The sequence below is a fragment of the Ascochyta rabiei genome, chromosome 5, assembly GCF_004011695.2.
Source record: "Ascochyta rabiei chromosome 5, complete sequence".
Taxonomy (NCBI): domain Eukaryota; kingdom Fungi; phylum Ascomycota; class Dothideomycetes; order Pleosporales; family Didymellaceae; genus Ascochyta; species Ascochyta rabiei.
Genome location: NC_082409.1, coordinates 1,119,306 through 1,145,644, shown reverse-complemented (window position 1 = coordinate 1,145,644; position 26,339 = coordinate 1,119,306). Strand labels below are relative to the sequence as shown.

Sequence of the window (26,339 nt, the reverse complement as noted above, 5' to 3'; positions counted from 1 at the left end):
CGGGGATGGTGGTTGCGACAACGCAGGCTTGTAGCACGCAATGCTTGGAGCATCGTACTTGCCGAAGTTCAAACGAAACAGGATTCTCTATTGGACCACGCAGCATATACGGATGCTCGACTCGAAGGTCAGTGGAATCAATACAAGCTCAGGTGAAAGCGAACGCTGATGAGGCGGAGGTGTAAGCAGTGAGTCCAAATTCACCAACAAAGACAAGGTTGGTGAGGTGCCATGCAGCAACCTAGCGCACCAGGGATGTTATAACGAAGCGACGCGAGTATAGCCCAAAAGGGACCAGAGGATCATGGACGTGCTCGAGATAGGAGCAACGCGGAAAGATAGAAAGAGACTATTGACAGATGAAGGACACTACAAAGCATCATACCTGTCTATCCTCGGTCGACAACTAGACACCTATAGTAAAGGGAAAATCAAGGCCGCTTGGAGCTCTCTTCGTGCGTATGATATGTGGTATTTCAGTGTTGCACATGCGACATGCGATGTCTCTGAGGTAGGAAGAAGGGTTGACGCAAGGAAAGCAGGGACCAGGAAGACTTGTATCTTGATACGAGCGAAACAGAACCTCACAGGACTTGATTGTGACTGGCTCGAACGCCTCTCTCGCTGATTTCGGCATGTTCCGCAAATCCTTTTTTGCGTCGTTGATGGGCTGATGGCAGCCGCGATGAAAGGGGACAGATGCAACGAAAGGGGGCAGCTGCGATGAAAGGGTCGCGTGCTGTTCGGCGCCGAATTGCCCCGCAAGCGGTGGCGCAATCCTTTAGCTGCTCTCCTGCCACCTCAGACATCACACATACAACAATGAAGGCACAAAACTGTAGCCAAAAGCGATATCATAATGCATACTGAGCCGGTCATTGAGGGACAGTGGCATGCCTGGGCTGGCATAACAAGCTGGCTGCACGGCAAATTGGAAAACACCGAATTTGCCGACTTCCTTACAGAGCAGCCCGTGTTCGCGTCACATACCTGCACCTACCTTTGCAACGAAGCGAATTGGTCTGCAGATAGGCGTCACCATGAACGAAGAGCTCCCCAGTGTGGCTCGAGCAGATGTAGATAATGATGGCCCCCCAAGCGCCGGCGGCGACCTGCCCTCTCCTGCGTCGAGTGCCGCATGCGCAAGGTCAGATGTGATTGTAGAGAGCCTTGCGGAGCGTGTATCAGGATCAAGTCAGAGACATGCACCTATAGACCTGCTCGACCTGGCGTACGAACTGGCAAACAAACCGGGTTCGAGAGGTTGCAAGGAGAAATACGGCTCGGCTTTCTCCAGAGCTCGAACAGAACACCAATTGCCACGCTGCATCAGACACCCCGGGCGAACATAATCGACTGGAGCCCCAGCTTCTGCCAGCCGAGAGGTTGACGCTGGACATAAGCTCGCATGCATATACTGAGCCTTCATCGCTCGTCACAGCCCACTTCAAGGAGAATGAACGCCTTCGGGCAACGGCCTCCAACCGCCCGCTCTCAGAGGGCGATACACGCCCAATCTCAGACATACTCACTGACATTAGTGGTAATTTTCAAGAGTCAACGTTCTTCGGTCAGAGCCATTGGATGAAAGTTATGGAGCCTGTCAGTACATCAGTGGCCATGAACCAGCTAGTCGCTGACCTTGGAACAGTATGAGGCCCTGGGCGACGCGAACACAACCTTGAACCCAGCTACAGATCGTGTAGAGGTCAACAAGTCAACCGAGTTGTACAAGACCATCAACGAGCTCAAGACTGTGGGACGTATACTGAAATCGGCACGCATGCTGCTACCTACCATCTCCCTGGAAGCAGTAGACTCTCTGCCGCTGAAGGCCACCTGCGATATTCTTGTCGACGGTTACCTGCGCACTTTCGAAGGTGTCTTCAGAGTGCTCCACGTTCCCTCCTTCCGCAAGGAATACGAAGCCTACTGGTCTGGCAGGATCACAGATAAGCCATCGGTGCTCAATATCATGCTCGTGTGTGATATAGGAGTTCCGTTCTACAGCGGTGTTGACCAACCTCGACTGAGAGTTATTTGCGCTTAATGGATTCAGGCTGCCGAGAGCTGGCTTGCTGCACCGCACGCAAAGTCACGATTGAACATGGCCGGTCTTCAGATCCAGATACTTGTGCTTGTTGCCAAGCAAGTCTGCAACGTCGAAGGCGACCATGTTTGGATCGCTGCCGGTGCGCTGCTGAGGACTGCAATGTATCTTGGGCTGCACAGGGATCCGTCGTATTTCGGCAAGATTAACACCTTCCACGCGGTAATACGCAGAAGACTGTGGGCGACTGTCTTGGAGCTCACTGTGCAGAGCAGCATGGACATGGGTATGCCACCGATGATATCTGCGCAAGACTACGATACAAAGCCGCCTTCCAACGTCAACGACGAGGACCTACGCGAACAAGGCGAGGATCCGCTCAACGCCAAACCACCTGATGTTTGCACAGACTGTAGCATACACATCGCCTTTACAGGCACTCTAGCCTTGCGCCTGGAGTTTGTTCATCTGATTAACCACCTACGCTTCGTTCTTCCCTACTCTGAATGCCTCCGCTTCGGCAAGGAGCTCACAATACTTTGTCAATCGAGGACCGATTTCTTCAGAGACACGCTCAGACACGGCGCCAGCATCACGCCATTCCAGATCAAACTACACGATGCGCTGGTCCGCCGCTTCACCCTCGGTCTGCACCGCCCATACTTTACCAAAGCAAAAGATAATCCGCAGTACCACTTCTCACAATAAAATCTGCCTCGATATCTCCCTTGCCATTCTCGCGCCCGCGACGCCACCTATCCCAGGCCGAACCGACGATTGGACGCTGCTAACGCACCGCGCCGCTGGTTTCTTCAAGGAGCTGATGCTGTACGCCATATCCACTGTGTACTACGAGCTGCACACGCAGATGGAGGAGCACGCGCACACATGCCAGCTCACCGCACCAATCGTGCCTAACGCACCGGCGGTGCACCACCCGGGCACACCACCGCCACAGTCGCAGCTGCTGTACGCTGCGCTGCGCTGGAGTCGGCGCACCGCATGGCACGGGCGCGACTGCACAACGGCGAAACGGACGGCAAGGGTGTCGTCTTCTTCGCGTGCGCGCTCGCTCGCATCGACGCGCTGCAGGCTGGACGCGACCCCGAGGCTGCAGTACTGCGGCTGCGAAGCCCGCGGTCGAGGAGATGCGCAGAGTGCTGGCGGACGTGTATCAGCGGGAGCACAGCGAGCCGATTGATCTCGCATGTGGAAGGAGGATGTTTTGGTCAAGAAGACATGGGAGGGGCGATGGCGCGGATGATATTACCGGCAGAGGTGTGCCGACTGGGGCGGGCAACGCAATAGGGACTGAGAACGAGAGCGGAGATGGGGATGGAATACCAGGGGCCTACAGACACGACATGTCCACGACCTCACCCTCACGCTCATTCTTCGCCGCTACCGCAGAACCCGACGCGTTTCCGTCCTCGCACCCACCCCCACCAGACGCCACGTGGAACTTTGATGCTCACTTCTTGCAGGACCCGGAGTGGTTCTTTACCAGCACCCTGTCTGCCGAGTTCCACTTCGACACCTTCCAGCTCCCCTCCTCCCGCACCACGGAACGACTTCACTGCGTTTCGCTTGGAGGCGCCGGGATTCTCTCTGCAGGGAAGTGCATGCTGTGGGTGCCGCTTTATGCGCCGTGGGTCTGCTTTACTCAATACACCTTGCTAAGGCTATTCTGTACTGTATAGTGTGTACGCGAAGTAAGAAGCAGTGCAATACAAAGGATGGACACGCCCTTGTACTCAGGTTTAGTATGCGCTATAGCGTGTGGGCCACTTTCTCTGTGTTTGTTCGTGTATCAGATCATGATGTTTTTGCCATGCTCGGTTTGTGTACACTTCAGACTTCATCGTGAAATTTGACGGTGTGACATGTACGCGCCGTCTATGGGTATCTGAACACTGCCAAACATCACACGGCGTAAGAAGCGATATCAAAGACCGTACACAAACGTCATCTTCTCGTCGCCCTGTCTGCCCCCTTGCACAGCCTCTTCGAGCCAGTCGGCCAACCCAGGCATGAGCTCGCTCTTGCGGATGGCTACGACTAGACGTTTGACCCAACGGCGTTTCTGGACTATGGGTCCCATGCCATCGAGTCTCTCGCGCTCTCGCTCCTCGCTGTCCCACTTGTCGACGAGCAGTCTCCGCCTTTCATTCTCGCGCGTCAGACTGCGCAGAAACAAAACATAGCCAATTGCCGAGCAACCGACGCAGATGAGGGTCCAGAAGAAAGGGACGAGATAGCCCGTGTCGGCAAAGGCGGGCGAGAAGAGCAAAGCAGAGATGACGCCCGCGAGATTACCCCAACCGTTGATGCCGAGCAGGAGCGCACGCTTGCCGGGGCTGGGTGTGTTACCGCTGATCCAGGCGACGGTAAGTGGGCTCGCAATGTAGGCGCCTGAGATGAGGATGTTGAGGGACAGGTAGCGCGGGATGGGCCAGGCGGTGGGCAGGGCGACGACGAGCGAGAGGCCCAAGACCATGATGAGCAGGCCGACCAGGATAGGGCGGAGGCGCGTGTGGTGCTCGTCGCTGTAGGAGGCGAACAGGTAGAGAGTGATGGCGCCGCAGAGGTGCGGGGGTGCAGTGAGGAGGTTGATCAGCGAGGGCGAGGCCTTGTGGCCGGTGAGCGGAGCAAGAACGAGAGGCAGGAAGACGGAGAAGGCGTAGACGGGGATGGCCGAGAGGATGTTGCAGGCCAGTAGGTGCCAGATGCGCGGGGACACGAGGGCGGAGAGGACGTCGTGGGGGCTCAGGCCGCGGTCGTCGAGCGTTGCCGAGGCGGATGTCGCGGGGTGGGCGGGGGTCAGCAGGCCGCGGGCCTCTCCGTCGTGCGCAAGCTCGTCGTTGGAGTCACGGTGCTTTGTGCTGGCGGTGCCTCCTTCCTGCGCCGCTCGGTCCTTGACGACGCGCGACGAAGCGTAGCGGCGCTCTTTAGGCGAGAGGAACCAGGCCGTCTCGACGCTGTGCGGGAGCCAGACGTAGCCGACCAGGGCGACGACAACCGTCAGACCGCCCTCGAGCAGGAACAAGACCTGCCACGACTGCCAGCGCGAGTCCACGTCGGCGTCGTCGCCATGTCGGTCCGGGAAGTGCTTGAAGACGAAGTAGCTGATGATGCCGCCGAGGGCACCGCCGACAGCCGCCTGGCCGTAGAAGAGCGAGAGGCGGCGGCCGAACTCGAAGCGCGTGTAGAAGAGGGAGAGGTAGGAGACGGTGACGGGGTAGAAGCCAGCTGAGATGGTTAGTCATCTATATCGTCTTCTACCTCTGATTAAACCAAAGGCAAGACTGGCGGGGCCTACCTTCCAGACAGCCAATGACAATCCTCAGCGTATACAGCTGCCACTTGCTCCTTACCCAGACGTGCAGCATCGTGCAGAGTCCCCACAGCAGCATGCACGACGGCACCCAGGCCACCATGCCATACCTGCGGCCCAGCGCGGCGCCAGCGGGTTGCAGAGCGACGAAGAAGGCGAAGAAGAGGGCGACGGCCGTGTTGAGGTCGCCCTTGCCGAGCCCAATGTCGGTGGTGAAGTGCGCGGATTCCGCATTGCCAATCTGACGTGTCTGTTAGTTTCGCTGTCTTGGTCACCGCACATGCACACAAGAGCTCACGTTGGACTTGTCGAGCGAGTTAAAGAGGAAGAGCAGCGCGAGGAAGGGCAGCAGCACACAGTCGAGCTTCAGCAGCGTGCGTGTGTGCAGGCGCGAGGTGGGCGTAGCTTGCTCATGCTCATCGTCGTCGTTGGCCAGCATGGTGTGTGCTGGAGCGAAGGGGGCGGGGAGAGCGGAGAGCTCGTGTTGCTCGACCATGGCCGAGCAGAGTGCGCCAAGACGCCTTGCTGGGGAATCTGGGAGATGCGTCACAGGACCGGCGATACCGCATGACCTTCCTCGCGTACTCGGACTGCTGCCGCCAACATGCCGAGGGTGGTGACTGTGTCACGGTGCGGCGTCGTGGGGAGTCCGGCTGCTTACACTGGGTGCATTCCACGCTGCTGGACCCTGCTGTGTACATCCCATGCTGTTGGACCCTGCGTTGTTGAGCATGACGTGATTGCCTAAGCAAGGGTCCACACAACACGGGCAAAGCATTGTACAACGACATATGAACAATGTGACAGTCTACGATTGCACGATTGCAATCTTGGAATCTTCTTGCTTTGCTACCGTCTGACATGTTTTCTCCAGTTCTGCCGCCCTATTGGCTGTCCATCTTGTGCTATGCTTTTGGGAATTACAGTAGTACATATGTTGACTTCTTCCAGCATATACTGTATACCCTCACGTCTTTATATCAACGTCTCCTCCACGCTGCTCCTCTCAATCATTTTGCCAGCTCCCCGCGCCTCTATTCTTTGTACGCACTGCTTCAGCACTCTGCTTCTAAATCCAAGCTGCTCGTCGAGATTAAGCATTCAAAAAGGCCTTGGTTGGTCGATCCAACATGTCCCCGGAGGTTGTCTTGTTGGTCGTTGCCGTTGTGGTCGGTGCTGGGTGATCACTACACCCGCATGCTGGTTGAGAGCGCGCCGCCGTTCGTAACATGTCGTTGATGTTGTCGTTCAATGTTCAACGTTCTTGTCATCGTCTTGATCAGCGCCCTTGGAAGGCGCACCTCAACGACGGCCTTGCTCATGTTGCCATGCCAGACTCTGCCGCAGGCGTAATCACAATCCTTGGGTAGTTGGATCGCGGGAAGCTGGCTCGTCGTGGGGAGAACTGTTGGTCGTAGCTCTTCTCCTCAATGTTAAGGAGCATCGAGAGGAGGCTCATTATGCCCATCCCTGGCACTAGACTTGGCGAGGAGAAGCGTTGCTCGAGCGGGTCGACCGGTTGCGGTCGCGTGTTGATTCGGAGCCGGCGTTGGGATGGCATCTTGCTGCGTGATGGTGGTTGATTGGACCTGAGTTCTCGGGTTTGGTATGGGAAGGTATTGGTGGGTATTAAGCTTATGGAGATTCTTGTTTCGTACGAGAAGTTGTTGCGTCGAAACCCGGCAAGATTGAGGGAGAGGCCCTCAGTATATACCTCAACCCACCTCGGTACCCACGATGGGCCATCAGATTGTTAGGCTACGAGGTACGCCATACGACTAGCTGGTCGAGGTTCGCATGATGCTCCTACACGCTTCCCCCTGGCGCGCAGCGTGCTCGCTCTGACCAATCAGAATTCTCGTCGCAGATGAAGACGCTTGGGCCGGCTCACAAAATGTCGCTAGCGCGCCCAGTTAAGGCTGGCTCGGATGCCGGTCGGAGCAAGAGAAATGAAGCTCGAGGCACGGACGGAGAGTCGGTGAGGATGATGGATTAAAAATGATGATCTGTAAGCGGGGCTCGGTCATCCGGACGAGTGCTGATAGCGAAGTACTAAGACGAGGTTTTGGTGGTGCCGGGCAGATCCGCCCAGGGGCTCGTTCAGATTCTTAAACATCAAGGGGGAAACCCCCTGTTAAATGCATCTTACGTCTGTGCTGTGATAAAACATACAAGCAGGCGTTCGCAGCATCACGACTTGTGCTGACCTGCCTGATAGGGCAAAATTGTATGTGGGTCAGTTGATTGCAGTGGATGTCCAAGCTGACGCTCCATCCATCACGGGCCGTATTTACGATGAGCATCCACACCCAGGCTTGCCGTGATGCTTGAAGTCGTGATAGGCATTCGATACGATTGTCTCGACAGACTCAGGCACAAGCTGCAACAGTTCATTGCTGCTGCACAGCTCGAACGGTTCTGCAGCACCTAGCTGCTCATCGTAGAGGATGCTGCGTTCCAGCAAGAACATTCCCGAGTCAGGAAATCCGCGCTGGATGCGTGCTTCGCCCTCTCTGATGCAGTCTTCAACGTCGTAGTTGCCGACTGCGAACTCTCGGTGGGTGGCTTTTTCGGCGCTTCGCAGGATCTCGTTGGCGGAGGTTAAGACGCCAGCTGCGTAGATGTACTGGTTTTTGACACCTTCCCAGTTCTCAATCACGCGTGTCACGACTTGTCCCACTCGCTGTAGACTCGAGGCGGCGAAGGTTTCTGTGCCGATGCCGTGGATCGTAGCGCTGTGCCATTCCATGTCGAAGCCAAGACTGCCGCTGATGAGGCCAGTGTCGAGCGTGTAGCCTGTCGCAACACCGACCCACTCGAAGTTGCGTGTGTTTGCAGAGACTGTCCGCAGATGTTTAACAACCTTTGCACGTCCAGCTGACTTCACTGTGCGCTTCTCAATTCCTTCGTTGAGCGTGTCATGGCTAAATTCGTGGGGCATGAATCGGCTTACACCTGCAGCGACGGCGGCGTCTACGATACCAATCTGCTGCTCTGAATCTCCTCCGGCAGTGGTACTGATTACCAGGTCTTGCCCGGTGAGCGCAGATTTGAGCGAAGCAGGCGAGAAGTCGGACTTGCGGTGCTCAACGTCTTTGGTGGTTACATGTGGTGGCAGGCGTAGCCACTGTGACGGGCTTGTGAGGATCGACAGCTGTATGTTCGAGTGCCTTTGATTGTCACCAGAAGGCAGGAAAGCGTTGATGATGCTTAGACCGAGCTCCCAATTCTGCGAGTGTTAGCAGACGCCACGCCCAACAGAGGCTGCCTCTTACGCCAATAATCATGACCTTTTCGATCGCCATATTGTGTGGGACGGCGTGTTTTTCTGTTGGTGATAGTCTGGAATTCAACCTGACCTTATACAGAGTTTGCCTGTCGTCCGGCGGCTCAAAGGAAGGCTAGAGCATGGTGCGATTAGTATGCGTGAGGGGTCAGTGGTTCACCAAATCATCAGCAACGGACACCAAGACATTTCTGCACGCGTGATGCGCAGATGGAACGTGGATGTGGATGGGTTGTGGTTAGTTGTGGCTCAGTCGAGTAGTCAGTGAGATCTTGGGCGCGAGAGACAGAAGGAGTCTCTGAATGCTGATACACGCACAACGATCACTACAAACTGCAGGAGTTGCACCAAAGGTGAAGCTATGCGTAGTTGCGAGAGTCTGATGACATCAAGATGAGGTTTGAGCAAAGCTGGAGTTTGAAATTTATGTTCGATGCCAAGCCACGTGACGCGGTTCTTTCCGCGTGCAGCTCAGCAAGAGCTTTTGGCTCACGACGCTCCACCACCACCGCCGCCTTCCTCCCGCAACTCCATCACCGCGCATCTCCCCGGTCCGCCCACGCTTCTCCAGTGCGTCCATCCCCCGCCACCAGGCTCTTCCGCTGCCATTGGCCTCTCCGCCCCCGCGCTCGCGCCCGCTGACTGCAGACCACAGACCGCCCACGATGAACACCACCCGCTTCCTCCGCCCTTTCGCCAGGGCCGCCTTCCGCGCGCCCACAGCTGTCCGTCCCGCCGTCATGGCCCGCCCCGCGCTCGCCAGCCAGCAGCAGAAGAAGACGCCCGAGGTCGGCGCCCAGCAGATGGTCAGACTCGCTTTCAACACCGCGCAGGAGGAACGGCCGACTAACAGCACGCAGACCATCCTCAAGTCAGCCATGCCCCAGCTGATCCCCTTCTTCTTCGTCAACGAGACCACTGTGGCCTTTGTCCTCCTCCCCACCCTCATCTACGTCTTCTCCAAGTACATCCTACCCCAGCGCGTCCGCCTGTTCGCCGCCCGTCTGTTCATCAGCAAGTTGTAAGCGGAAGCCATTGAGACTGGGAAAGATACTGGGGGCGGAGATGTGTACAAATAGTCGACATGTGCTCTTAGACAATCCAACGGCGTAGAAGCCTTACACCGAAACCCACATTCTGAGCGCTTTGGTGGCAGGTCATGCATTTATTGGGCATGTCTATCTAACATATGGACATACTGGCTGACAAGCAGAATACGGACACACTCATTCACAAGCAGAGCCGTATCTTGCAAGTAGTGGCTGACCTGATCATGCGCCCCTACGTTACCATACACATTCAACGAATAGCTGGCTCCAGGTTGACAGCACCCCAAGCTTAAGTCAGCTTGAAGACTACTCAACTTGAGCAACATCATCCGGGCCATCTCCAGGCCCCCATGGGTCCTTCTCGCACATTTTCTTCGCAGCTTCAAGAACCCATCCGGCCACGGGGCACTCGTCGAATCCCTGGATGCAGTGACATTCAACGGCGATATCCATCTCGTCCATCGCATCGTCAACATCGTCTTCTTCGCAGAATAACCCGCACCCGTCTGAGTGGGCCAAGGAGGTATCCGCGGCAGCGCCGGTAACAAGCAGGTCGATGTCCTCCGAAGAAAATGCCTCATCCCACATACTTGTGACTGTGGCCCTGACGTACTGCTTTTCCTTCCCATAGACTTGACTCTCGATGTATTTCACCTCGCGACCAACGAATTGGTACGCAGCTGACTTGAGCCCTTTAGCCCACACCAGCACCTCGCGCGATGACTGACGACGTACCACCCTCAACAAGCTTTGAGCTTCGCTCTTGCGTGCGTCTACGTCTGACTGAAAGATGTATCTGTACATCCACTTGTGGATGTAGCTGTCTGCATCAGTCTCGGTAGGAGAGAAGTTGAGTGGCTCCACCTCAAGGATAGCCTGGTGAATGTGGCCGAGGGAGGTGATGAGGCGGATCAGGTCTGTCAAGCGTGTGTTGATGGAGTGTTCCTCGTACTCCCAGCCTGTTGACTCCTGGCTAGGGTCGGAGGCGGTCAAAGCGTCGACGACGACATCGGCATCGTGAAGATTGTGGTTTCCAATGCTGGACTCTTGGGGCACTGCGGACGCAGTCACGGAACTGACAGTGGCACCAGAGGTGGCGGTGTCGTTCAGGCGTTGATACAGCTCGGAGGTCAGCGTAGAGGTAGTCGAAGCGCTCTCGACAGAGACTGAAGTGGCGGCGACTGGGCTGCTGCTGATCTCAAGAACAGGCAGAGCTGCGGCAGTAACAAGGGCTGCGAAGGCAGCGGTCAGGAACATGGTTGGCTTCATGATGATCTCAATATCGGCGATACAAAGATTGATCCGGAAGGTAGTGGTAGTTGATGCTGGCGAATATAAAGAGGCGGGCCAGCTGAATATATATTGAATGTGCATCTACCCCCCAGCAACCATGGTTCTTGCCCAGGTTCGATTTGCTACCATATTCTCTCAGACCAATCGTCCAACGTGCAATGCAGATTTGTTGTGGTCGCAGAATCGGGACGCCTCCGCACTTTGTCCCCAAGCAGTGCTCGCCGATACAGAACCGTGTTTCTGTCCTGGGCACATCCACTAGGTCACGATAATAAGGGAAAAGCTGAAATCTGGATCTAAGGGCTGATGATGGAACCCAGTTCGCCAATCTCCTGCGAACGCGTCGTTGAATACCCCATCGATCACGTCACTAAGGAGACACATCACTGTCATGGTTGTTGAAATATTTGCATTTGCTACGAATACCGAAGTCGGTCAGATTACTACTCCTGCGGCAGGTGATGGGAAAGACCGAAGATCTTCACCCTGGCTGTGGGCGGACTGGTCGCAGTCTAAGCGACACTGCTCGAGTGGAAGGTCGCAACCCGTCGGCGTATAGGTAAATAGTAACAGCACACGATCAATGTGAGAAGGGGAGAGATAATTCAAGGGCACAGGAACCAAATGATATGCACCAGTATTTCGCGTGAGGTGTATGATTTTCGATGGTCGACTAACGCCCATTACCCTCCCATATACCAGCGCTATCCGTAAGGCTGAGGCATCCGAGTGACTGCCATCCATGCCAGTCCCTCTGCACTCTTCTCATATCCCGCGCTCTTCCGACCGCCAGCTGGAAGGATTTTGTGGTAAACCGCGGCAAATCAAGAGTTTTACTCGTTTTCATCCAGTTCGCAACCAAAAAAGAAATTCATAGGCCAGCGGCAGCTACCAAAGACTGTGTCGAGAAGTCCAGCAGTAGCGCCCTGCTCGAGCGCAGAGGGGTTAGATGACTCGATGGCGGTGCTGATACCCCCGTCCAGCTCGAGGTCAGATGGCAGCGGGGGCGTGGGAGGTCTCTCATCGAGATCAACATCTGCGGCGTCTGCTCCTTGCCGAACCGTGGAGGTAGTCGCGTCGACGGGGTCGACGGGGAGAGAGTTAACACCGTGACGGTGCGGGGACCCGTTACACTGGATCGCGCAGTGGATTCCAGCCGGGAAGGGAGGCAACATGCAGCCTCCGCACACATCGATAATTGCACGGGGAGTCTTGGTCGTAGACACGGAGCCAACGGGAGGGTTCTCGGCAACCCCTGCAGCCAGGGCGGAGAGCAGTGCGGAGGTGCTTGACGTGGGACTGAGAGTGTTGATGAGGTAATTGGCGTCGCCGCGGAGGGGGACAGCAGCAATGAGCGCCAAAAATGCCGAGGCGATGATGATGATGTAGAAAGACTTCATTTTCGTGAGGAGTTTGTGGAAAGGAGGGGGGTTGGGTGATTGAGGAAGTAGACCTCGCCAGTCTGGTCACCTTTTATACTCCCATCTCCCTCCCCCTTTCATCCCAACCAAGTTCAAACACGCAGATTTTGCAAACACTCACACACCGAGCCTTGTTGTATATTGACTCCGCATACCAACACTCACCCTCGGTGCCGAATCCAAGGGTTCAGACCTCGCACCTTGAACCAAACCGAATGCGCAGAGCGAACGAGCGAGCGGACATAGAGATGGACAAATCCCGCCTCTACATAACGCTGTGGAATAACTAACCATATCATCCGACCTGAAGAGGGGTTTACATCGACCCTGCCAGCTCGCCGTGCGGGGTTGGCTGACTTTAATGGTATGGTCTGCTCGCTATTCGCTGTAAACTATCCTCGAATCACCAAGTCTCAAGTTTTGCTGAGGTGCTTAAACTCGCGGTCCAAAAGCAGCTGGGGTGGGAAAATGGATTTCTGGAGCGTGCGCATGACTATCTCTCTTGTGGTTCAGGTTCACTTGAGTCTAGAGCGAGTGTGGAGCATGCAGGGCTGTGGGGAGGAGGTCGTACTTTGCCTCGCTTTCACACATGGTTCTGGGATGTATCGTTTGTGAACTCTGGTTCAGTATCGCTTAGTAGAGCTCCAGGTTCTCGCATTCAGCAGCCCGTGGTCGAGGGTATGGGTTTTCAAAAAACCAAATAAAAACAAAAAGAGAAACAAAAAGAGAAACAGCACTTTCCTTCTCAGAAGAACACGTTGCGGTCTCCCCTTCGATAGGCATTGATGGCGACGCTGGTTTGTGGATATGCCATATTCGGGACCTGGAACAACCGCAGCGGAATTGCTCCCCAGCATTGTAATGATTGGCTTAGCTGTCTGCGCTTAGGACGGTAGAGCTTTGTTGTTTGAGAGCAGATGATGATAGTATTTGCTCTTTTCGTGGATGCGTAGAGTGCTTTGTGGGGATAAGTAGCGCAGGACTGATGAGGACTGCGTATGAACTAGCCTGTTATCGGTGATGCCCTGCTTCAGACGCGTCAGGCCGGTGACAGAACAGAGTGTTCTCAGTTGAAAGCTCATTCTGTCGTGGTTTGGGCTGTGCAGCATTCCAGCTTAGCGTGAGGCTGAAGACTGCGTGCATGACAGTAATGCAGCAGGGTGCTGTGAGCGCGTCTTCGCTTGATATCTCCCGAATTGTTTGCGCCACTCTTGTACACAGGATATTGGGCCAAGCTCCCAGAGCTTCTGAAGGCGGATGTGTGTGGTTGCACCAGTTGTTCTGGTTAGCTGAAGGGCGGCTGATGTTGTGTTGCATTCTGGTAGCGCGGCGGGGGCAGCCGCAGGACGGGTGTGAACGGGAGGCCATGCGCGGTGGAGCGTCAGCGCTTCATGAGACAGAGAAGACGATTGCCAAGATGAGGAGAGACGGGGTAGAGCGCGCATGCCAAGTGCTCGATTGGAGAGCGCATGCCTGAAATCAGATGCAGGGCTAGCTAGCAGAGTGCTTCTTTCGTCTTCATGTCGGGAGTGGAGAGGTGAGCATCGAATGATAGCTGAACATGGATCGCGATGCTGAGCGTCGTGGTGAGCAGAGGCGTGTCTAACGTCAGCTAGCACGAAGAAGTGTTTGCTTCGAGACGGCGTTCAGGCTGAACGCGGGTCTCTGTCGGTGCCACCTGGGTTTCGCACTGGATCAAAGGACCTCGACGACAAAGACGACAGCTTCGAGGCCACTCCTGCAGGCAAGGACTGGGCGGTCGCCAGAAGGATTGCTGCCAAATACTGGGCGACGTCAGATGATGCCTTCGGCGGCGGCACCGTTTGACACAACAAGGTCGAGGCAGAGCGGCAGGGACCGTTGAAGCGCATTACGTCGAGCCCTGGAACGAGAAATGAATACGCTGCCAGCGAATGAGAAACGAGTACGTTGCTAAAGACTGTTGAAGCAAGGTTGACAGCCAGTCGTCCCAGAAAAGGCGGGCACCCAAGGTCAGCGCTTGCAGGTGGGTTCGTCAATGAGCCATAAGCGCCTCGCCTTCCCGTGCTGCCGTGCGCGCTGGAGCTGGAGCTGGAGCTGGACGTCTTGTCTTGGTGGGGCTGTTCTCGCTGCATGCTCTGCCTGCTCTGCCTGCTCTCCCTCACGCTCGTTATCAGCTGTTCTCAAGCTGTTCTCTGGCTGCAAAGCTGGTGTCTTGCCTGTCAATCGCTAGTTCCCGCGAGTCTTCAGCGTGGCTGTCCAAAAGTTCCGCAACCACTGATTGCACGAGTGCCTTTTTGCTTTTGCCCTTCTCGGCAAGCCTTGTTCAGCACTCGCCGGCCGGCTCACCTCTAGGCTCTCCACAGGTTGTCTTGTCGTGAGCCCCTCCCACGGGCAGCGTCCTGAAACAAGCCGCGGTGGCCACGCCTTTCACTGCCGAGACTGTGTGGTCCTCCTGCACCGCCCTCTGCAGCGTTGCATTGCACTCCCCCCCGTCCGTCACCAACACTCGGCGACTACACATCCACCCCTCGCAGCCTCGCCGCCTCGCCGCCTCGCCGCCTCGCAGCCTTACCCGCACCGAGTCGTGCCTGCCGCCTACGAGCCGCACCTGCCCAGGACTCGTGGCCCACCAACGTCATTCGCCCAGCTCTTACAGCTGCCACAGCCCGTTCCTCCCACCTCCTCGTTCCTTCCACTTTGCAAGAGCCGGTCAGCATTCCTCGGCTGACGGCAGCGAACCGCACTGCTGGAACCCACACGACCGGCGTGCACCACCGCAAGAGAACCCCCCTCTGAGCATCTCCAGGACGTGCCCGGGGTTTCCGCACACTTGGCTGACTGGTCGTCCGCTGTACTACCCGCACGGCAGGCACATCCTCCGTAGTAGCACGTGCTGCTGCTGCTGCTGCACTGATAGTCGTACCACAGTAGTCATAAGAGCGCTCTGGTGAGCAAGCAGACGGCTACTATACATGCTGCCCGGTTTCTCTGCAAACGGGGCGTCGAGTCCCCAGCCCAACATGGCCTCGCCCGTGCCCCTTCTCCGCGCGCCTGTCCCCGGCGGCCGTGGCCCTCGCAAACCCGCCCTGGGCCTTTCCATACCCGCGTCGCCGAACGCTCGACACGTCGTGAACGGCACAAGCGACGGGCAGCCCGGCATGGGTCGCCCTATGCCTCCCCGCCTGCAGCTGGCCACCCCCATGGGCTCCAACACCACACCACAAGAGGGCGGCCGCCCACGATTACAGCTCGCGACCCCCATGGGCTCTAGCCGGACACCACAAGGACTGCCCCCGCTGCAGATATCCACCGGCCTCTCTGCAAACTCGAGCGACGCAAGCGCAAACTCGAGGTCTGGTAGCTTTGGCGAGATGCAAGCAAATGGATCTGCATCCTCCTACCAGAACGGCTCGGGCTTCTCTACGCTACAGGAACCCAACCAGGCCACCGACCCCATCTCGGCCATCTCACAAGGCGGGAGCGAGGGCGGCGCCGCCATGCAAAGAGGAGCCAGCAGCCAACCCATGCCCGACCTCGAGTCGCTGTCGTTGGAGAAAGGTCGGCCCCTGGACGTCGAGGACCTCGACGACATGGGTTGGAGAGCAGCCAGCAACAAGGGCATGATCGAAGAGCTCGGCAGTCTTGGAGAGGGCGCCGGCGGTGCTGTGACCCGCTGCAAGCTCAAGGGCGGAAAGACCGTATTTGCTTTGAAGGTACAGACATCGTGTCCATCACAGTGCAACCACTAACTAACATGGCTAGATCATCACCACAAATCCCGACCCGGACGTCAAGAAACAAATTGTGCGTGAGCTGTCCTTCAACAAAAACTGCGCCAGTGACCACATCTGCCGATACTGGGGTGCCTTCGTTGACGACAGCTCGGGCACGATAAGCATCGCCATGGAGTTCTGCGAAGGGGGATCCCTCGATGCAGTCTATCGCGAAGTCAAAAAGCTCGGAGGCCGCACCGGTGAGAAGGTGCTGGGCAAGGTCTCAGAGGGTGTCCTGAACGGCCTGACCTACCTACACTCCCACCGCATCATCCACCGCGACATCAAGCCAAGCAACATCCTGCTTTGCAGAAATGGGCAGGTCAAACTGTGCGATTTCGGTGTGTCTGGTGAGTTCGGGACAAAGGGTGACGCCAATACCTTCATTGGCACCTCGTACTACATGGCTCCCGAGCGAATCACCGGACAGAGCTACACCATCACCAGTGACGTGTGGAGCTTGGGTGTAACATTGCTCGAAGTCGCACAACATCGCTTCCCGTTCCCCGCAGATGGCACAGAAATGAATCCCCGCGCCGGTCTCATCGATCTTCTCACCTACATTGTTCGACAACCAATTCCTACGCTCAAGGATGAACCAGAGGCTGGCATCAAGTGGTCGGAGAACTTCAAGTACTTCATCGAATGCTGGTAAGGACAATGACTCTCTGCCCAAGAACATTGCACTAACATTGCACAGCCTCGAGAAGGAATGTCCTCGTCGAGCCACACCTTGGCGCATGCTTGAGCACCCGTGGATGGTGGAGATGAAGTCCAAAAAGGTCAACATGGCTCACTTCCTGAAGCAGGTATGGGACTGGAAAGACTAAATTTGGGTCCCTTCGACACAACTATATTCGTTTCTTTCTGGGTCTATACTTAGGTCATGTGCTGGACATAGACCAAGGGCTGACGAGGTCACGACGGCCGTGTCATGCATAGAAGCGACAGCCAGCATCTATCCACATTCGACTGTAGAGAACTACAGCATCTCACGACGACTTGGAGTAGGATCTACTGCAACTTGACGGTCAGGTTACGCATAGCAGCACAGAGCGGGGAACGAGCGGCATTGACGGCGTTGGAGCTACCTATCCAGTGTGGCATACAAGCACCTGACCCTGGATACCACTATACAAAACGAAACAATATGATACCACCTCAACCGTTTTGAGCAGCCTCACGCAGCTCTTGATCTTGCATGTGAAGTGGTAGAGAACCGGCCGTGGCCGGTTTCGGACTAGTCTGAAGCTCAGGCCCCTCGACATGCAGCTGCGGGAACCACCTCGAAGTTCGAGTTCGGAGTCATATCGAAATAATTATTCGGCTGCTCCAACGCCACAACCTTTGCTAACAAGCACATGAAAGGTTGATCGAAGCTCGTATAGGCTTTCAGTTTGATTACGCACCACCCCACGAGGCAACACAGGCACCACAAGACGCCCATCGCACGCGACAGCCCCGCCAATCACCCCACCATCTTTCACGAACCCGCATTTGAAGCCTACAGCAGCGCACGATGCCTACCATCGCGGTCGACAAGGCGGCGCTCTTCCAGGAGCTTGGTCGCGACTACACCACGGAGGAGTTCGACGAGCTATGCTTCGAGTTCGGCATCGAATTGGACGAGGACACAAGTCAGAGCACCAAGCCAGAGGACCAGGCGCAACCGCCGCAGCTGAAGATTGAGATCCCTGCGAACAGATATGACATGCTCTGCTTCGAGGGCATTGCCCTGAACCTGAAGGTCTTCCTGGAGAAGGAGAAGCTGCCCAAGTGGCAGGTCACACCGCCCAAGGACGGACAGCTGCAGGAGCTGCACATCAAGCCAGAGGTGTGTCTCGACGTCTTTGTTGCTACGGAACTTCTTCTAACCAAGACAGACGGCGCAAGTGCGAGAACTCTGCTCCGGCGTCATTCTGCGAAATATTGCTTTCACACAAGCACGATACGACTCCTTCATTGCGCTGCAGGACAAGCTGCACCAGAACCTGGCCCGCCAGCGCACATTGGTCTCCATCGGAACACACGACCTTGACAGTGGGTGGCGCAGAAAGTGGTCCTCGTGACATGGCTAACGTATTGCAGCGGTCAAGGGCCCTTTCACGTATGAGGCGCTGAAGCCAGAGGAAATCGAGTTCATCCCGCTCAACCAAACGAAGAAGATGAACGGCAAGCAGCTCATGGAGTTCTACGAGGTACGTCGGAAGGACAGTACTGGAACGGATATGCGGCTGACACCCAGCAGAAAGACAAGCACCTGGGCCGCTACCTCCACATCATCAGAGACTCGCCGCTCTACCCCGTCATCTACGACGCAAATCGCACCGTCATGTCGCTGCCGCCCATTATCAACGGTAACCACAGCAAAATCACGCTCGATACAAAGAATGTCTTCATTGAGATCACAGCAACCGACAAGACAAAGGTCGAGATCGTGAACCACATGCTCATCGCCATGTTCGCAGGCTATGCCGAGTCGATAGAGCCCATCAAGATCATCTCTCCCCACAACAACGAGTCAAGAGAATCGCCAGATCTCTCCCCACGCGAGTGGAAGGCCGAGGTCGACTACCTCAACAATGTCACAGGTCTTGATCTGTCACCAGAGGAGATCTCAAAGCTCCTCTCCAAGATGGGCCACGATGTGTCCCCTTCCAAAACAGACAAGAACATCCTCGACGTGTCCGTCCCCATCACAAGAGCAGACATTCTCCACCAAGCCGACATCATGGAGGATTACTCCATCGCCTACGGCTTCAACAAGCTCCCGCGTGTCTACCCCAACAAAACCGCCGCTGTATCCGCCCCGCTTCCCATCAACAAGCTCGCCGACATTGTGCGCGTCGAGTCTGCATCCGCCGGTTGGACAGAAGTCATGCCTCTCATCCTCTGCTCGCACGAGGAGAACTTCGAGTGGCTGAACCGCGTCGATGACGGCAAGACAGCCATCAAGCTCGCCAACCCCAAGACGGCCGAGTACCAGCTCGTCCGCACGAGCCTGCTGCCGGGGCTGCTGAAGACAATCAACTCCAACAAGCACCACTCGGTGCCTATGAAGATCTTCGAGGTCAGCGACGTAGGATTGAAGGACGAGAGCCAGGAACGCAAGAGCAGGAACGAGCGCCACTTTGCCGCGGCCATCATGGGCAAGACTTCTGGTTTTGAGCAGGTACACGGACTTCTTGATCGCCTGATGCTCATGCTGCGGAGCAAATTCATGACACGCGAAGACGGGCTGAAGAACGCCGCGCTCGAGGGCTACTGGATAGAAGAGGTTGACGGTACGTCTTGACACCCTTTCGCCTTCCTTACTTGCAACAGAAAACTAATCATCCGTACAGACAAGACGTTCCTCCCCGGCCACGCGGCAGCCATCAAGATCAACCTCGCGGGCAAAAACCACACAATCGGCGTCTTCGGCATCCTGCATCCCAGCGTGCTGCACAAGTTCGAGCTGCCGTACCCGGTCAGCACCGTCGAGTTCAATCTCGAGGTCTTCTTGTAGATGCACTTCCCCCCATCGTATAGACGTTGAAGCCTGCCAGAAAAGGCCTTGCGAAAAGTCGGTCTAGACACTGTGCAGCAAGGAGACTTGAATAGAAAGATGACCAGCATCCCCGCAGCAATTATCGTTTATGACGTGATGATTTGCGGTACTTGTCTGTTCGCAGTTGTCTGGCGGTGTTATATTATGCTGACTCACTATCCACTCCCACGCACCGCACCGCACCGCACCATCTACTCTCGACACCCCATCCTCTGTTTTCATTCAGAGCAATGCATCCTGGTTATCCGTTCCTACATGCTCACCTATCTATCCCCTCTCCCTTTTCTTTTCCCCTGGACCCTAACCCCCCCTATCCAACCTAAACATCTTTAAGTCCATGTCGTGTTCGTGCTGGCGCGAGTGCTCGGAGGGCAGTGGATCCCACATGTAGAAGTCCAGCTCGAGCTTGAGCCTGAGCCTGAGCCTGAGCTTGTGCTTGTGCTGCACGCTCCTATTACTATCAATCCTCAGACGGCGACTGTAAACGTGCAGGTGAGTCTGGTCTACGTGCTGCGGTGGTGCGGCTGTGCGGCTGTGACGTGGGGAAGGGGAGAAGCAGAGGGATGGAGAAACTTACAGCACGAGCTAGATTAGGCTAGATGATGCAGGACACGGGACGGAGGAGTGAATGCGATCTTTGCTTGGCTGACGAGGAAGAGGAAGAAGAAGGAGAAGAAGGAGAAGATAGACAACAGACGCCACAAAAAACGCAGCATATTTACATCCCAACTACGCCGCAACTAAGCCAATATTGCTCTTGTTTTCAATCTGAATCTATAACCTATGCGTAAGAGATGATATAAACTCAGATCTCCCAGGGATATGCTAAGGGTAGATGTTCAGGTATAGGTGGTGCTGCACAGAACGATAGATAGGTTGCGTGTTAGGAGAGGTCATAAACGAGGGAGTAGGTTGTGAGGATACATGCTGTGATGGTGCGGTGGTGATGTATACGAATAGAAAGGGAGGTAGAACAAAGTGGTGAAAAGTGGGTTGTGCACGGATTAACGATAGCGTGGAATGACTGTCTATACTGTGTTTACTGTTTAGATACTTGAACGTAGATCCCATCTGTCAGCGATTTCGACCCGCCGTTGTTGTTACGATGGCTGGCCTCAAATACAGTAAGTATTATTTACTCTCCCCAGATCAACATGGGCTCTGAGAAGCAAACGGGAATCCGGCTCTGGCGCTCATTTGTAAGCAACGAGGTATTAACATGAATAGTGCCAGGATGTAACTTCACACTGTTAAGGCAGATGAGAGAGCGCTGTGTGTTGGGTGGTTTCCTGGTTTCCCTGCACTATACTGCACTTCTCGACGTTTTGAATCTCATGTCAAGGCTTGCAACGTGCGATGTGCGTATTGTGAATCACGAACAAGGTAACAAAAAAACGGTGTGCGCGTAGGATATTCACTCCCCTCCTACAGACCGACACCTAATCAAGTGCCGTGTTTTGTTGAGCCACCTTGAAATTCAAAGTGCAAGGCGTGCAAAAAAGATTGCTAGACTGCGTTAAAAGTAGAACGCACAGCCGAAGGCCTCATGGGAGTGACTGGTAAACGAAGAGCAAGCACTGCCTGCAGTTTCGGTGTGTTCTTGCCCGGCTCCGGATCGGAGTAACTCAACAAAAGAACAAAACTTGTTCGAGGGGGCCGTTGCCGTATGAATCTGTTTGCCGGAAAGTAGGTTCGAAGTCTGTCCATGCATGCGGCGCATCTTTGGTTCGTTGGCAGGTTGATCGAAAAGTCCGGGACTTCCACTATCCGGGTTTTCCGGCTGAGTGCGAGGGGTGTTGCTCTGAGAAAGTGTGACATGAAACAGCTTGAAAATGCTGTACTACTCTGATTAAACAGAGATTGCACTGGTAGCTTGTCCGACGCAGGACCGACGATCTCAGCTGTTGTGCGTGCTAGGTGCGTTCGGCGGGTATCAAGGCTGTATAGCGACGATTCGATATGAGGATGATCAATTCGATATACGTGATAGGAGCGATCGACGGCGTTTGCGAGGCTTGCGGTAGGGTGCATCGTGAAAGCGTTTTTGTTGCGTCATTACGGCGCGCTGGTGTACTCTGGGATAGGACGGTATCGATTGCGATGGGTGACAGTTGAACTGGGTTGATGTTAAATCTCGTGCCGCTCATACTATGACAGACAAGCACGTCATGTTCTAAAAGGCCGTAGCAAATGAAAGTCATACGCGATGCACACGTAGCACATCAGAGCAAAGAGGAAGGAACTTTGGTCGATTTGGTGCATGGGCGAGAGTTGTAACCGTAAGACCTCAAGATGGCGACCTCGAGATGGCGAAGAGACAAAAGATTGATGGCCGCGCAGAGCATGGGCGGATGAGTGGGCGAGAATGCGGAGGGTACAAGTCACTAAAAGATTTGAAGGATCAATGTCCAGGTGTTTAAGGAATTCGCGATGCCGTCTGAGAGTGAAGCAACCAGCGGTATCGTGCAAGTGGCCAAATGTTTGAGAAGGTTGTATCGACTCCAGGCGTAGTGAGGCAGATAACGAGGCCATATCCAGGTAAAAGGAAAGAGAGCAAACCAAGCTGAAGGACTGCTTCGGGATGAGGACCTCTGAGGGACTATCGGGACGATATGGGAACGCTGTAATCAAGGAGAGCCACATGTACTGAGCGCGGTCCGGGTGGGAGATCCAGAAGGCAGAAGAACCTCAATTTGGCAGGGGAAAATTCATGAGAAAAGGCAAAAGGATTGAAGGGCGCAGCTCGAACAATATTGGAGTAAAAGATCAAAGTTATGTCGACTCCAGCTGAAGATTGTCATCGTTGTTGTCCCGTGCTCCTTGTGTCGTCTTGAGTGGTCTCGACTCGTGGTTAATTGCAAATAGAGGCGGATACCACCTTGATGAGTCGTGTCGGCACGACGAGTGGATCCCAATATCAATGCTTTGGGCAATCCCATTTCGCTTCTACATCAAGCTTTCAAGGCGTTCTATTCTCAGCCTAATTGCGTGAACCGTTGGCAGATCGACGCGAGTGTATCATGTGCGATTGGTAAACTGCCGGAGGAGAGTATTGGCTGCTTGCCGTGGGAACATCCGGATGAATGCAGCAGAACGGCACGTGCAAATTGCACCCCTAAGGATGCGAGGTGAGGCGGCCAGTGTGTTGTTATCAACAAGGGGCGTGCGTCGCCGTTGCCACGCTGCAGGACCATCCACCAAAGCTGAAACACGACTGGGGATCCACGATGAGAGGAGCAAGAAGAGCGATGACGGCATCCTCACGGCGAATTGTGTGGGACTAAGGGCGGATGCCGAAATGAAGGTTGACCGATGGGCGTGGAGAACAAGAAGAGGCTAACTGCAGGAGGGCACATCACATGACGGCGCTTGCCGAGAATAGACCCCCGCCCAAGCTTCATCTCCACAATTCACTGCAGCACTGACTGTCACCTTTGATTATCGACCCCGGGGCCAGAGCGGCTCGCACAGTCAGTCCAGCGCTTGTGCGGTACCAGCAATTGGCCAGCCAGCACGCCAATAGTGACGTCGATCGTGTGTGCAGCGGTGAAGAACAACAACGACAACAATAACAATAACAACAACAACAACAACAACAGTCAGCGCACAACAAACAATCGCAATGGGATGGTGGGTCGTTTCGTTTCCTCGAATGCGGCTGAGAAGCTTGAAACGCGCAATGGGTGCTGATCAATACGCAGATTCTGCGACACCGACACAAACACAGGCCCTCTGCGGCGCTCTATCAGGCGAAAGATTTCCACAGACGCTCCACGCCATGTTCTTTTGCGGAGGCCCTGCAGTTCAACGGACCCGTAAGAGAAGGCTGCCCCTGAGAGTACTTTCCGCTCTACTCCGCTTCGGGCAACGTGAGGAAACGCGCCATGGCGGCCACCACGCTCTGCCGTCCAGTGGATGTGCAGCCTTGCTGTGCGACGAGTCGACGACAAGCTCCTCCTTTTGTTGGCGCCCGCGATACGCAAGGCAAGCAATACTCCCCGTGCTTACTCGCACCACCGCAGAGCCTCGACTCAGTTGTGCCCGCGAGTGCAGCGCCGCACCTCGGATGGTAGTTCATTTCTGCAACACGAGAAACCAAAGCAGCCATTCACAATCAACCTTCCGATCCGAGCCTAGCATCAGGCACGCACGGCCGCTGAATGGCCCAGCGCCCGGTAGGATCGCTTGGTTCCTGCATTAGCCCTAACACCCGGCTGGCCACTCGCAGCGCCTAGACAGACACCACCCCTGTTGCCAGCGCTGTCGCCCCCTTTCACTGGCCGGCCCGCGCTACCACGCTCGTAATCTCCCAGCATACATAAACCTCAGTGTGCTCGCAGCCTCTTCTTTTCTCCACTTCACAGCCAATCTTCAGCTTCAAGTCCAACTTTGACTTCGGTCGTCCATTCACTTGTCAACTAATACTATCATTAATAACTCCCAACCGCCAACCCCCGCACACCACCTCAACTTCCCCAAGTTCTATACCCTAATCAGCCAAAATGCGTTACACCATTGCTGCTTTCGCGCTCGCCGCCACCGCTGCCGCTGTCCCCCAGTACGGATACGGTGCTCCGGAGAGCTCTGCTCCCGCCTACCCTGAGTACACCCCTGCTCCCTCTTCCACTCCCGCTGCCGAGTACCCTGCCTACCCGGTCAGCACCCCCGAGGCTGCCACCTCCTCCAAGGCTCCCGAGTACCCCACGAGCTCCGCTCCCGCTGAGTACCCCGTCGCCTCGGTCTCATCCAAGGCCCCCGAGTACCCTGTCGCCTCGGTCTCCTCCAAGGCCCCTGGTTACCCCGTCGCTTCGGTCTCCTCCAAGGCCCCCGAATACCCCGTCGCCTCGGCCTCCTCCAAGGCCCCCGGTTACCCCGTCGCTTCGGTCTCATCCAAGGCCCCCGAGTACCCCGTCGCCTCGGCCTCCTCCAAGGTTCCTGAGGCTTCGTCCAAGGTCCCCGAGTACCCTGCGTCCAGTAAGCCATCCAAGCCCTCGTCGACTGCCTCGTGCATCAGCTCAACAACCATCACTGTTACAGTTCCCTACCCTACTGGTTCTGCCTCGGTCCCCGCTGGTCACGCTTCCTCCGTCCCTGCTGGCCCTGCTTCCTCCGCTCCCGCTGGCCCTGCTCCTTCCGCCCCAGCTGGTCCCAAGCCCTCCGCTCCCGGTGCCTACCCCACTGGCCCGGCTCCCTACCCCATTCCCTCCGGCACCGGCGCTGTTCCCTCCGTCCCTGCCGCTGGCACTGGCTACCCCACCAAGACTGGGTAAGTTTCTCTCTCAACACTCGTCACAACTCTGCTAACATGTCTCAGTGGCTACACCAAGCCCAGCACCCCTGCTGAGTTCACTGGCGCTGCCTCTGCTCTCAACGCTGCTGGCTTCGTTGCTGGTATTGGTGCTTTCGCCGCTTTCTTCTTGTAAATGTCAAATTTCAATTGAGCTTGCCTGCGGGTAGGCTATGACTTTACATGATGCATACATTTTCCTGGTAGATATCCTTAGTTTCCGGAAAGGGTAGTTGTAATTAGTGGGGACGGTGTTGGCTGAGAACTGAACATTATTCTGCTTCTGCTTGTGTGATCGATCGACCCCAAGGTGACTTCTCAATTGCGCTATTGCAATTAATATGAGCTTCTTGACCCTGCAACCGCCAAAGTCTCTAGATGTCATTGGTGTCAAGCCAATTGTTCGTTTAAGGTGTTGGATCCATCGCGGTCGTTGCATCTGTTAATGACCGCTGTTCTGTATGTCGCTCCTTACTCTCAGCTTGCATCGAGCACGACGTCTCACCTACACTTCTCAACCCACGTTGACAACGCCCTTGCATTGCACCCCGCGAACCACCTTAAATTCACCGATCGCCGTTACCTGTCTATACCTTGCCTGTCGGTACGCAGCCGTCGCAAAGACATGACCGACACGCGTCCATCCTGGGCTTCGACAGGGCTGACCCCACAACTGTATCTCGACTCCATCATCACACCCGGCATTGTCCAGACGTTGTCTGCTGTGATAGCCAGAAGTGCGCAACATTCACCCAATCGTTGGTGTGCAGATGGATTAATAGCCGCTTGTACGACTGGTTGCCATGCAAGCCTCTCTACAGCGTCATGCAAGGCCAGACGGTATCTTGAATGCTGTACAAACGTCGAAGCAAGCTTTGTGCATTGTCTCGGTGACACATGGTCGTTTTTCGGTTATGGAACATGACGTTTTGTCAGTCGCAGCGACGAGGCAAGTGAACCTGAGGCGCAGCAACAAAGCCGTTGTGCGGTTCACGCGTAACCCAAATGAACTTCGCGTGCCAGCAACAATGAGTCTAGACGCAAGCAAATGCAAACAGACTTTGGGCGCGAACAGGAAAAGAACGGCTTCGTTTCAAGAATGCGCCAGCAGTTGCCAAGGAAAGCCACACGCGGAACTACTGAGCTTGTTACGTTGTGCAGAGCGGCTCTATTAGCGTGCATCGACTTCAAAATTGTTGCGCGCCCTCGACAATGTCTACAGCTCGACAGCTGTCAGCACAAGCGTACTCCGTTCACTGCGACAGCGACATGTGGAGAAAACACATAACGATACTCCGTTCACGAGTCAGACAA

The 26,339-nt window shown here is 55.5% G+C and overlaps 12 protein-coding genes across 13 annotated transcripts, besides 9 other annotated features; 6 read left to right on the top strand and 6 right to left on the bottom strand.

Moving 5' to 3' along the window:
* Positions 1-1,040: 1,040 nt before the first annotated feature.
* EKO05_0003541 (uncharacterized protein) lies at positions 1,041-2,758 on the top strand (the record flags this gene model as incomplete). Its single annotated transcript, XM_059636187.1, has 4 exons — positions 1,041-1,254; positions 1,298-1,602; positions 1,652-1,981; positions 2,060-2,758. 4 exons carry the CDS (start codon positions 1,041-1,043, stop codon positions 2,756-2,758), a joined length of 1,548 nt encoding a protein of 515 aa, XP_059492170.1.
* A 1,237-nt stretch (positions 2,759-3,995) lies between these two features.
* Positions 3,996-5,880, bottom strand: EKO05_0003540 (uncharacterized protein; the record flags this gene model as incomplete). The annotated part of the gene is made up of 3 exons (XM_038938218.1): positions 3,996-5,299; positions 5,370-5,625; positions 5,683-5,880. The coding sequence occupies 3 exons, from the start codon at positions 5,878-5,880 to the stop codon at positions 3,996-3,998; spliced, it is 1,758 nt and encodes a 585-aa protein (XP_038800732.1).
* Positions 5,881-6,702: 822 nt separating this feature from the next.
* On the bottom strand, positions 6,703-6,945 carry EKO05_0003539 (uncharacterized protein; the record flags this gene model as incomplete). Its single annotated transcript, XM_038945336.1, has 1 exon — positions 6,703-6,945. One exon carries the CDS (start codon positions 6,943-6,945, stop codon positions 6,703-6,705), a length of 243 nt encoding a protein of 80 aa, XP_038800733.1.
* A 729-nt stretch (positions 6,946-7,674) lies between these two features.
* EKO05_0003538 (uncharacterized protein) lies at positions 7,675-8,689 on the bottom strand (the record flags this gene model as incomplete). The annotated part of the gene is made up of 2 exons (XM_038938220.1): positions 7,675-8,613; positions 8,660-8,689. 2 exons carry the CDS (start codon positions 8,687-8,689, stop codon positions 7,675-7,677), a joined length of 969 nt encoding a protein of 322 aa, XP_038800734.1.
* Positions 8,690-8,879: 190 nt separating this feature from the next.
* Positions 8,880-8,908: a tandem repeat.
* Positions 8,909-9,103: 195 nt separating this feature from the next.
* On the top strand, positions 9,104-9,695 carry EKO05_0003537 (ATP synthase F0 subunit 8; the record flags this gene model as incomplete). Its single annotated transcript, XM_059636186.1, has 3 exons — positions 9,104-9,240; positions 9,326-9,476; positions 9,531-9,695. The coding sequence occupies 3 exons, from the start codon at positions 9,104-9,106 to the stop codon at positions 9,693-9,695; spliced, it is 453 nt and encodes a 150-aa protein (XP_059492169.1).
* A 330-nt stretch (positions 9,696-10,025) lies between these two features.
* On the bottom strand, positions 10,026-10,988 carry EKO05_0003536 (uncharacterized protein; the record flags this gene model as incomplete). Its single annotated transcript, XM_038945338.1, has 1 exon — positions 10,026-10,988. The coding sequence occupies one exon, from the start codon at positions 10,986-10,988 to the stop codon at positions 10,026-10,028; it is 963 nt and encodes a 320-aa protein (XP_038800736.1).
* Positions 10,989-11,845: 857 nt separating this feature from the next.
* On the bottom strand, positions 11,846-12,412 carry EKO05_0003535 (uncharacterized protein; the record flags this gene model as incomplete). Its single annotated transcript, XM_038945339.1, has 1 exon — positions 11,846-12,412. One exon carries the CDS (start codon positions 12,410-12,412, stop codon positions 11,846-11,848), a length of 567 nt encoding a protein of 188 aa, XP_038800737.1.
* A 712-nt stretch (positions 12,413-13,124) lies between these two features.
* Positions 13,125-13,166: a tandem repeat.
* A 1,375-nt stretch (positions 13,167-14,541) lies between these two features.
* Positions 14,542-14,574: a tandem repeat.
* Positions 14,575-14,581: a tandem repeat.
* A 360-nt stretch (positions 14,582-14,941) lies between these two features.
* Positions 14,942-14,984: a tandem repeat.
* Positions 14,985-15,306: 322 nt separating this feature from the next.
* Positions 15,307-15,324: a tandem repeat.
* Positions 15,325-15,387: 63 nt separating this feature from the next.
* EKO05_0003534 (Mitogen-activated protein kinase kinase) lies at positions 15,388-17,018 on the top strand (the record flags this gene model as incomplete). The annotated part of the gene is made up of 3 exons (XM_038938498.2): positions 15,388-16,128; positions 16,178-16,839; positions 16,889-17,018. The coding sequence occupies 3 exons, from the start codon at positions 15,388-15,390 to the stop codon at positions 17,016-17,018; spliced, it is 1,533 nt and encodes a 510-aa protein (XP_038800739.2).
* A 689-nt stretch (positions 17,019-17,707) lies between these two features.
* On the top strand, positions 17,708-19,696 carry EKO05_0003533 (Phenylalanine--tRNA ligase; the record flags this gene model as incomplete). The annotated part of the gene is made up of 5 exons (XM_038938566.1): positions 17,708-18,022; positions 18,072-18,228; positions 18,277-18,386; positions 18,437-19,472; positions 19,533-19,696. 5 exons carry the CDS (start codon positions 17,708-17,710, stop codon positions 19,694-19,696), a joined length of 1,782 nt encoding a protein of 593 aa, XP_038800740.1.
* A 439-nt stretch (positions 19,697-20,135) lies between these two features.
* Positions 20,136-20,181: a tandem repeat.
* Positions 20,182-20,385: 204 nt separating this feature from the next.
* Positions 20,386-20,427: a tandem repeat.
* Positions 20,428-21,244: 817 nt separating this feature from the next.
* On the bottom strand, positions 21,245-21,769 carry EKO05_0003532 (uncharacterized protein; the record flags this gene model as incomplete). Its single annotated transcript, XM_059636185.1, has 1 exon — positions 21,245-21,769. One exon carries the CDS (start codon positions 21,767-21,769, stop codon positions 21,245-21,247), a length of 525 nt encoding a protein of 174 aa, XP_059492168.1.
* Positions 21,770-23,290: 1,521 nt separating this feature from the next.
* Positions 23,291-23,336: a tandem repeat.
* Positions 23,337-23,360: 24 nt separating this feature from the next.
* Positions 23,361-23,939, top strand: EKO05_0003531 (uncharacterized protein; the record flags this gene model as incomplete). Its single annotated transcript, XM_059636184.1, has 1 exon — positions 23,361-23,939. The coding sequence occupies one exon, from the start codon at positions 23,361-23,363 to the stop codon at positions 23,937-23,939; it is 579 nt and encodes a 192-aa protein (XP_059492167.1).
* Positions 23,940-24,240: 301 nt separating this feature from the next.
* On the top strand, positions 24,241-25,161 carry EKO05_0003530 (uncharacterized protein; the record flags this gene model as incomplete). Of its 2 annotated transcripts, XM_059636183.1 has the most annotated exons (3): positions 24,241-24,712; positions 24,776-25,004; positions 25,053-25,161. In XM_059636183.1, the coding sequence occupies 3 exons, from the start codon at positions 24,241-24,243 to the stop codon at positions 25,159-25,161; spliced, it is 810 nt and encodes a 269-aa protein (XP_059492166.1). The 2 variants fall into 2 exon arrangements, with proteins under 2 accessions (XP_059492166.1, XP_038800741.1); XM_038938637.1 differs by having other exon boundaries at positions 24,241-25,004.
* Between the last annotated feature and the right edge of the window lie 1,178 nt (positions 25,162-26,339).